This window comes from Siphateles boraxobius, unplaced genomic scaffold (assembly GCF_051911475.1).
Source record: "Siphateles boraxobius isolate OS27281-9 unplaced genomic scaffold, OSU_SipBor_1 68, whole genome shotgun sequence".
Classification (NCBI taxonomy): domain Eukaryota; kingdom Metazoa; phylum Chordata; class Actinopteri; order Cypriniformes; family Leuciscidae; genus Siphateles; species Siphateles boraxobius.
The window spans coordinates 8,670,194-8,680,000 of NW_027509195.1; the positions used below are offsets into that span (position 1 = coordinate 8,670,194).

Consider the following 9,807-nt stretch of genomic DNA (forward strand, 5'->3'; position numbering starts at 1 on the left):
TAAAGTCTTTTAAATGTATAATGAACTATGTTACAAAAATGGTAAATAAATTGTCTGTATTTTTCATATAATTTCTCTCATTTTAAGTAGGTTCTATTTAGTGCTATTTAATAAAAACAACAGTTGCAATACGTCTGTGAGTTGCAAACATGGTTATTTTGTCAACACTAAGATTTTCTGACTGAAAATGGAGATGTAGCTGAAAATCTATTTAAAGCCACCCTGCAGACTTGTTTCCTTATTTGAAGGGAATGCTAGATATTTATTATAATACATATGTGTCACAATATTTTTGTATCTGATGGTGTTCACACACTTTTGTTTTGTTCCTCATTTATTAGGGTTAGATGTAGATAGCAGAAATCAAATAGGGATATTATTACTTTTCATTGACACTGGGTGTCATGTTGTTATTTGATACTCAAGAACAAACATGATGCAAATCAATGTACATCATACACAACCAATGGTATGGACAACTTAACTCATTTGACTTCATTTAACAATGTTTCTGTAAGTCGACATAAGTTTGTAAGTTTGTTACAGTAGTTTCTCTTAGATATTCAGCCTATTATAGAAACTATTTTCTCAGAAGACAACAAATGTAAAGTGTTTCTCAGAAAATGAGTGTTAATAAAATTCCAAGCATTACCTGTTTAAAAAGAAAAAGGGCAAGCAGTAAATCTATACACTACAACTTCTGTGCCACGATTCAGTGTATTTTACATTCAAGCAAACACAGTAACTTCAGCATACTGTATACAGTATTTTACAAGCAAATTTCTAAAAACAAGAAAGAATACTGCTCTGCCTTACAAAAACATGAATATCTGCATTTCATTCAACTCCATAATGAAAATAGGTTCATGTAGTGTCTTTTGACAGAAGCCCTTCATTAAAACAACATTTGTTGCAGACATCGTGTCTGGTGATAGTTTGTCATTGTCTTGTAGGTTTGTTTGCAAACAGCTTTTGTTGTAGCAGCCTGGGGGAAAAAATCTAATGGCAGAGCTAAAGGTGAATTTCAGAGACAGCAGCAGTCCAGCTGATGGGCTTCCTTCCTTGACGGATTATTGACAGGTATTGTAGATCTGAATCTGTTTATTGATAGCATTCAGGATTGCCTTCATTTTATCTTCTAGGCCATCCAACTGCCTGGCTTTGCCTTCCAATACCTTCTGGTTTTCCTCATAGTCCTTTTCAAGCTCTATGGATACAAAACAACAACACAACCAGGTTAGACTTACAAGGAAATAAAACTAAATAAAACACAGTATATATACAGTATATTTATATAAGCCGTTAATAGATTAATTTTGTTTATGACCATTATTATTATTTTAATTAATTGCACACTTATCATGTAAATAAGCATACACCGTTTATCTTGTTTAACACGTTAATTTTTTCATCATTTGCTATATCCAGCAAAGTAAACTATTAGGTTGAAGGGTGATTCTGACAAAACTGCAAACTTTTTCCAAGTTTTGGAAAATTTTGGTGTCTTTCCAAAAAGAGACATTTGGAGACTCCAAAAGGACACCAAATAACCAAATGATATAAGGGTCCATATAATTCATAAATGAAAACACACAGAAGCACCAATGAAAAAATAAAAAAACATTATAGAAACAGTGTATATATAGTATGTGTACAGTGTAACAGCAAAGAGCATTTACATTTTACATAAGTCAAGTTGCGATACTGAACAGGACCACATGCAGATGCCAATAAATCCCTAAACCAACCGCCTTGGCCTGACTGCATTATATGCCTACTACAGTAGGCTACACCGTTTTGTACAGCATGCCATTGGTCATGGAAATAGAATACTCAAGTTATACAGTTATTTTGTATTTTCCTCATTTTAAACAGCAACTATGTACAAAAGAACAAGGGGAAAATAAGCTTTCAAGAAAAGTCCATGAAAATTGGTTTTATATATGTATTACATTTGGCACGTGTGTTACAATTTTCCCGGGTTGCACTAAAATAACGGAGACTGTTACTTCCAGTCCACGACATTGTCCAACCAAATCAATCTGGCCCCCCCTTATTGCGGACCCTTTTTTTTGTTAGCATTTTGTGTATGGTTATGTTGTTTGGTGTTTGTTGAATTCATGTTTGTATATGTTGTTGAGTCCTGCTGACGAAATAAAGAGACCGTGTACCTCACCAGTGCCTACACTTTCATTTAATTGAACAACTTGAGCAGGTCTACTCCACCATTGATCATAGAAGGTGGATGTCTGCCCTGTTACATATAATCAGTCAATTTTCTCCAAATTTAATAATAATAAAAATCTGTGTTCTTAAAGGAAAGGAAAGCTTTTACATTACAATTATATTATGTAATATGTCAATCCAGTCTTCAGCTGTAGGTGGCACTGGTTTTTAACCAACTTTTTTTACTTGCTTCAAGGATTAACTTCAGTTTCTTTTCTTTGTTATTCCACCCATCAGGTATCACCACATCAAAAACAGCTTTCAAATTCTTTTTAATTTCTCACCAAAACTGGATTAATTTCGGACTGTCACAAAAAATATGATTAGCTTCCCTTTCCTGACATAATCTCCAACAGCTAGCACCCTTCCCATTGTATCTTTTCTGTGTTGCTGTAATAAAAAACCTGATAACATTCTTGCTACAGTATTTTATCCACATGGCTGAGCTTGTAGATTTCCATTGTGTCTTACAAAACTTCACCCAATCGTCATTTGAGATATTCAGATTTCCCTCTATCCTCCCTTTGTCTTTGACATATAATATATTAAGGCACCGTTTGGAGATATATATATATACACAACTGAACTGTAAGAATAGTCTTCCTCCAGTTCTCAGTGCGTCTCCCACACACTTACCCGCCAGCCTCTGCATTTTATCCTGGGCATCCTTTAGCAGCGCCTTCGCTTCATCTCTTAGGCGCTCTGCTTTCTGCTTAGCGTCCTGCATTGTCTTTGCCTTCCTGTCCATCTGGCCCTTAACAGTATGGTACTTATCGGACAGCTCCCCGTCCAGGATCTAAAACAGACGATAAAGTCCATCAATTCTGGTAAACAAAACACTCTATGACAAAAAGAAGACTGCCACACACTTCTTTAGCTTCATTGGCCTTGTCCCGTGCCATGGTAGCAGTCTCCTCTGCCCGCGCTGCATCCAGGCTGTTGTTGGCACGTTTGGTCTTTAAGGCCTCTATTTGGCGTCCCAGTTCTCCCAGCCTATCCATAGCATCATTAAGATATTTCTCACGAGCTGTGGTCTCTGAGTGGATCTTTAGAAAGATTGCAAGAACGCCTGTTGTCAAAACCGATCAATTTAGAACTATAGAAATTCAAGTTAAAGGATTAGTTCACCTCAAAATGAAAAATTCCTAATAATTTTCTTACCCCGATGCCATCCAAGATATTCATGTCTTTCTTTCCTCAGTGGAAGAGAAATTAAGTTTTTGGAGGAAAACATTTCTGGATTTTCTTCGAATAACGGACTTCAATGGTAACCACTGTTTTGAAGTCCAAATCAATGCAGTTTCAAAGGTCTTTGAAGTGCTTCAACGGACTGTGCACGATCGCAGCTGAGGAGGAGGGTCTTATCTCGCGAAACGATAGGTCATTTTCACACAAAAGAAAATATACATTTTAACTACAAAAAAAATATACATATACTTTTTAACTACAATTGTTCAGATTGAGCTGATCTGCAACACGTTGAAAGGTCAGGCTCGATGTTTACAAAGCGACCGTGCGAAGGAGGATAGTTCAAATTGTATTGGTGTCTTTGTAAACAGTAGGACGGTACTTCCGCCGGTGCTGGCGACATCGAGAGTGACCTTTCAACGTGATGACGTAGTTGCCGGCGCGTTGCAGATCAGCTCAATCCGAACAATTCTAGTTAAAAAGTATATATATATATTTTTTTTGTGTGAAAATGACCTATCGTTTCCCTAGATAAGACCCTCCTCCTCAGCTGCGACCTTTGAAACTGCATTGATTTGGACTTCAAAACGTTGGTTGCCATTGAAGTCCATTATTCGAAGAAAAATCCAGAAATGTTTTCCTCAAAAATCTTAATTTCTCTTCCACTGAGGAAAGAAAGACATGAATATCTTGAATGGCATTGGGGTGAGTAAATTATTAGGAAATTTTCATTTTGAGGTGAACTAATCCTTTAACCCACATTAAGGTTGTTTTACCTGTGCCAGCTGGTTCTGAGTTAAGCCAATGTCATTTCTAGCTTTTTGAATGGCCTTCTCTGCAGCGGCCTGAGCCCTGCTGGCATCGCTCAGGGCCTTTTTCACACTCTCAGCTGTGCTCTTCACTCCCTCTGCCTTATTCCTATAGTGAAAGATATGGATTGCATTCACATTTAAAAGACAAAAACAAATAACAATTCAACCATATGTGCAGATAGTCACCTGGCTTTCTTGGCATCCAGCAGCAGCTGTTCTGCTTTGCGGACGTCGTTCTGGGTCTGCTCAAGAATGGCGTCCACATTTGACAGACTCTTGACGCGGTCTTTAATCTCATCTGCGAGGTGTCGAATCTGCTCGGGAGAAGCAGGGATAGAGAGCTCCAGCACCCGATTGGCCACCGCCTCAATGCTGTCAGGATCTGCCCCCTCCTCTGCAAATATTCAACATGACATATGTGACCCTGGATCACAAAACCAGTCACAAGTCGCACAGGTATATTTGTGGCAATAGCCAACAATACATTGTATGGGTGAAAATTATCGATTTTTCTTTTATGCCAAAATTCATAATGATATTTAGTAAAGATCATGTTCCATGAAGATATACTTCTGACTCAGAATCACTTCTGACTCACGACTCCGTTCCCTCCTCGGGGAACGAGGGTTACCATACTGAACCTGAGCTCAAAGAATTCAAAGATTTGTAAGTTAAGATTCTATGAGAAGAAATTTAAAAATGAAAGAGAGAGAAAATACATGAAAATATTTGGAACATTTAGTACAAGTATTTATGCAAACGAGTAATTGGCCCTAATTTAGGCATTTTACTTTCTTATTAGTGTAGTTCAGTTTTATTCTCTTATTATAATATAATATAATGTAATGTAATATAATATAATATAATATAATATAATATAATATAATATAATATAATATAATATAATATAATATAATATAATATAATATAATATAGTTTCTTACATTTGATTAGTATGTACATTTCAATAATTAATTATAATCAATAATTAGTGTCTTTGAATAATTTGTAAACTGGTAAGAAAACTAAGAAGAAGAAAAAATATAAGATTTAAAAAATATTAAAAAGTATACTATTAAGTGCAAAGTAGAATAAGATGCAGAGAATAATCTGCCATGCATTTTATGTTATTATTTTTAGTTCATTTTTTCATTATCTATATTATATTATATTATATTATATTATATTATATTATATTATATTATATTATATTATATTATATTATATTATATTATATGTTTAAAAACTCACGCATGAGGAATTCCCGAATTTGTTTAATGAGGTCCCTCAGGTCGTTGTTAGAATTCTCCACCTTTTTCTTGGTATCACTAGCTTTTTCCAAAGCTGCCTGGGCTCTATCCTTAGCTTCCTGAGCCTTGGTCTTAGCATCTGCCACCTTAATAAGACCATCAAGACAACATTAGATGCAGAATAAAGACTGAACACGTTCTGGAGAGAATTAATAAAAGTAATTGTCAGCACTGAAAATGCTTCATTCATGCTAGTCATTGATCAGTGTCTGTACCTGCTTAAAAAGCTCTTCCACCACTCCCATAGCTTTATCCAACTCTCTTTCTGCATGCTTGGATCTATCCAGGGCATTGTTGGCCACTGCAACAGCTCCATTGCAATTCAGGCCTCCACAGTGGCGTTTGCCCTCATCATCACGACAACCAGCACCACCACAAGGACTGTCAACACATGGAACATCACCTGGTGCTCCACATACCTACAACAATAACAAATCAAGAGGTCTAATGTTAAACAATATAATAATAAATGATCAAATATTATTATTATTATTATTATTAAAAATATTATTATATATTATAAATATATACCTTGCAAAATAATATTTTTTAAATATAAAAATTCTATACAAATGTTTAAATTAAAAATCCAGATGTATGTATGTACTGTGATAACTTTAAATTTGAGGTGCCCATCTCAAAGAGCTGCTTACCTTTTCATTGATTTTCTTTATGTCCAGATTCTGAGCTTTTGCATTTAAGTCTGTGAGTGTACGTTTATTGGCAGCATTTTTGCGGTTAAAATCGTCTCTCTTTTGGGCAATCAGTCGTTCTGTTTTCTTGCGGGTGTCTGCCGATTGGCTCACTGTGCAGGGAATGTCAGTGGTAGATCTGTTCGCACGATGCTCTGCGTAACGTGACTTGTTGTACGAGGCCCGGATGCTGTCATATGCACCTGAGAAAGGATACCAAATATATATATATAAATAAAATTCCTTTTCCAATAACAAAGATCATTCAATTGATTAGTCTCTGGGAGTTAATAATAAATAAATGCCACTTGTTTTGATATTTCGTTATACAATGCAAAGATGTTCAAACAATTGTGTGTGTCCCCTAAAATAACACTTTTTGGGGCCACTGTAGCACTTACAGTGCTTTAGGTACAGTCAGACATCATTAGTGACTAACCCAAGAAGTTGGAGTTCTTGAGGATGTCAAGCTGACGGTTAAGCTGATTTGAGTTCAGGTTGAGCTCTTTCGCTTCTCTTTCCAGGGTACTTAATGCATTACTGGCCTCATAGTTACTATCCTGCACAGCGGTCAGATCTCCCTCCAGCTGGTTCAGTGTGTCCGTGGTCTCACCAATCTGAGCTCTGAGAGAGCAAAATAGAAAGAGAGAAAACCTTAAATAGTTTCCAAAATTAATTATAAACTTAATTGTTTCACAGTAAAATCATTTCTAAGCTATTGATATCAACTGATACAAACAAAAGACATTTGATAATTAATAACAAAATTCTAATTTAATCTAATTCATTTCAAACACAATCTAATGTAAATTATTAATAATAATAAAAAAATACTTTACCTGACAATCTTAGTAAGAACAAGTATGTATTTTTAAGGATTTTTAAAAGAAAAATGCATACTAAGAAAATGCATTTTTTAAATGTACAGAATATATTTATGGTAAGATTACTAGTAAAATGTTTACTTTGAAGTTCTAAATGAAATATATATATTTTTGCTAATTTTCTATATTAATTTCAATAGTACTCATAAATAATACTAGTAATTTGTAACTAGTAATATAGCTTCTTACTAATAATTGAGTATAGTAATGAAGTAATTTCCCCTTGCCCACCAACGCCCCCAACTAGTCCTGCGTATCTTTCAGGCAATACAACAGAATTTTGGGTCTGCAAATGTGGTGTATCTCCCTCTGACCAAACTGTACCTGAGATCCTCTATCATGCCCATCAGAGTGGTTACAGCTTCTGCGGTTGCATTGCGGGCATTAACAATGTCCCGCGCCTGCGCCAGCATGTCCTCCAACTCTTTAAATTTTTTCTCGAAGGCTCGTGTCAAGCCGGTAGTGTGGAGCTGCTTGGCTCGATCTGTGAGAGCTTTCGTTCTGGTTGCCAGATCCTGAACGATGCGGTCCCAGTCCCCAAAGCACTGGTGGCAAGGTTTGCAATCAGGGAAGGTGTCAGAGAAGCCACGGGCACATTGATCACAGCGAACGCCTGACACTCCCTGCTGGCAAACGCAATGACCGGTCACAAGGTTGCACTGAGATGACTCGATGCCACGGGGGTCACAGTCACATGCTGTGGGGGGAGAAGTAACCAAATCAATCGGATTTTGATTACGATTTATGATTGAATTATGATTACTTGTGAATCAAAAATGTTCTAATTAGATCAGATGTGCTCAAACAGTAGTCACATTCAAATCCAGACTCCAATTTACTCCAATTCTGTTTTAATTCCTTTTATAACTGTTTCAATTTCCTTGACTTTTTTTTTTGTTTACTTTCTTTGTAAAGCGCTTTTAATTGCCATAGTGTATGAAATGTGCTATATAAATTAACTTGCCTTGCCTAATTATATTATAGAGTTGATGATGAAATGTGTTACAATGTGTTAGCATTAGAGTTGATATGGATACAGACTGAATATATAAAATGCTCTGAAAGATCATAGTACCTCGGCATAGTATTCTTGGGTCACCCCAGTGGTTCTCCTGGCAGTCTTTACAGGTCTTTCCTCCAAAGCCAACACGGCACTGGCACTGGCCTGTGAACTATATGAATTTGGGTTCAAAAAGAGGACTAGCTACATTTAAGACTACTCAGGGGTCTAGCAACTTGGAATGGTCCCATATCGATAATCAGAGGGATTTTTTTATTTATCGTATGGATATATAACTGTTTATATTCAACTATTACTTCAAGTTAACCTTTAATAACATTAATAATTTACTAACACTGTTAAATGTGATCTTTAGCAAATTTTGAAAATGAATATCCATTATTATACTGTACATAAACATTATAATGTAGTGATGTCTAAATTCACTTGTAGCTTGTAAATTCACTTGTAAAATATTAAGAATAAATAAATATACACTACTGTTTAAAAGTTTGTGGTTGGTAAGACTTTTTAATATTTTTGAAAGAAGTCTCTTATGCTCACCAAGGCTGCATTTATTTGTTCAAAAATACAGTAAAACAGCAATATTGTGAAATATTATTACAGTTTAAAATTACTGTTTTCTATTTTAATATATTTAAAATGTTATTTATACCTGTGATGGCAAAACTGAATTTTCAGCATCATTACTCGAGTCTGCAGCAATCATTCTAATATGCCGATTTGATCAAATATTTCTAATTATCATTAGTTTAAAACAGATGGTTGTGCTGCTTAATATTCCTGTGAAAACAATCATAATTTCTTCAAATCAATCAAAAACTCTTACAGACCCCAAACTTTTGAACGGTACTGTATGGAAGCCCATTTGCCCTGGGTGTGTGCTGTTTGTGAGTCGAGGGTACCTCATTACAGGCAGATGTGAAGGCATTGTTGGGGTCACAGCCACAGGACTCACAGCCCCGTCCACTTGCCAGGTTCCAGTAGTTGGGAGCACAGTGATCACAGGTTTGTCCGATAACATGAGGCAGACACTGACACTGTCCTGTGGCACGCTGGCACACACAGTCATCTCGAGACAGACACTGACTGCGCTCTGTGCCCAAGAAGTTGCAGGTGCACTCTGGGTAAATTAAAGTGTTAATATGTTTATTATTAAGTTGGCTTGTGAAAGCCAACTTACTGAAATCCTATTTAAACTTATTATTATTCTTTTTCTTCTTCTTTTTCTTAACCAAAATTTTCTGACTGCTACTCCTCCTAGAGCTTTAACTCTACAAACTCCAAACTCGGGTCAGACCTTCAGACTGTTCTGACTTAGTGTGCTATATCTTTTCAGACTGATTTGACTTTCAGATTTCTTAAAAATTAATATTAAAAATCATAAAAATCCCATTGACTTTCATTGCAACAGTTCAAATTGAGCCAAGGCTACGGTGGCCCAGCAGTGTACAACACAAAAACTCAAATCTAAACTCCCTGAAGCCCAAGACTCAATTAAACTACCATTCTATATGTACTAATGAACTTATCTATCTATCTATCTATCTATCTATCTATCTATCTATCTATCTATCTATCTCTTTCTATCTATCTATCTATCTATCTATCTATCTATCTATCTATCTATCTATCTATCCATCTATCCATCTATCTATCTCTTTCTATCTATCT

General features: G+C 35.7%; 1 protein-coding gene across 2 annotated transcripts in view; it reads right to left on the reverse strand.

Moving 5' to 3' along the window:
• Positions 1 to 316: 316 nt before the first annotated feature.
• Positions 317 to 9,807, reverse strand: part of lamb2 (laminin, beta 2 (laminin S)) — a 47,131-nt gene continuing 37,640 nt past the window's right edge. For both annotated transcript variants that reach the window (XM_077214458.1, XM_077214457.1), the window contains 12 exons: positions 9,039 to 9,256; positions 8,188 to 8,284; positions 7,437 to 7,809; positions 6,668 to 6,852; positions 6,190 to 6,431; positions 5,752 to 5,955; positions 5,478 to 5,622; positions 4,413 to 4,620; positions 4,191 to 4,332; positions 3,096 to 3,272; positions 2,863 to 3,022; positions 317 to 1,207 (listed from right to left, as the gene is read on the reverse strand). In XM_077214458.1, coding sequence (XP_077070573.1) covers positions 1,071 to 1,207; positions 2,863 to 3,022; positions 3,096 to 3,272; positions 4,191 to 4,332; positions 4,413 to 4,620; positions 5,478 to 5,622; positions 5,752 to 5,955; positions 6,190 to 6,431; positions 6,668 to 6,852; positions 7,437 to 7,809; positions 8,188 to 8,284; positions 9,039 to 9,256 — 2,288 coding nt within the window. In that variant the 3' untranslated portion in view covers positions 317 to 1,070. The remainder of the gene's footprint in view (positions 1,208 to 2,862; positions 3,023 to 3,095; positions 3,273 to 4,190; positions 4,333 to 4,412; positions 4,621 to 5,477; positions 5,623 to 5,751; positions 5,956 to 6,189; positions 6,432 to 6,667; positions 6,853 to 7,436; positions 7,810 to 8,187; positions 8,285 to 9,038; positions 9,257 to 9,807) is intronic.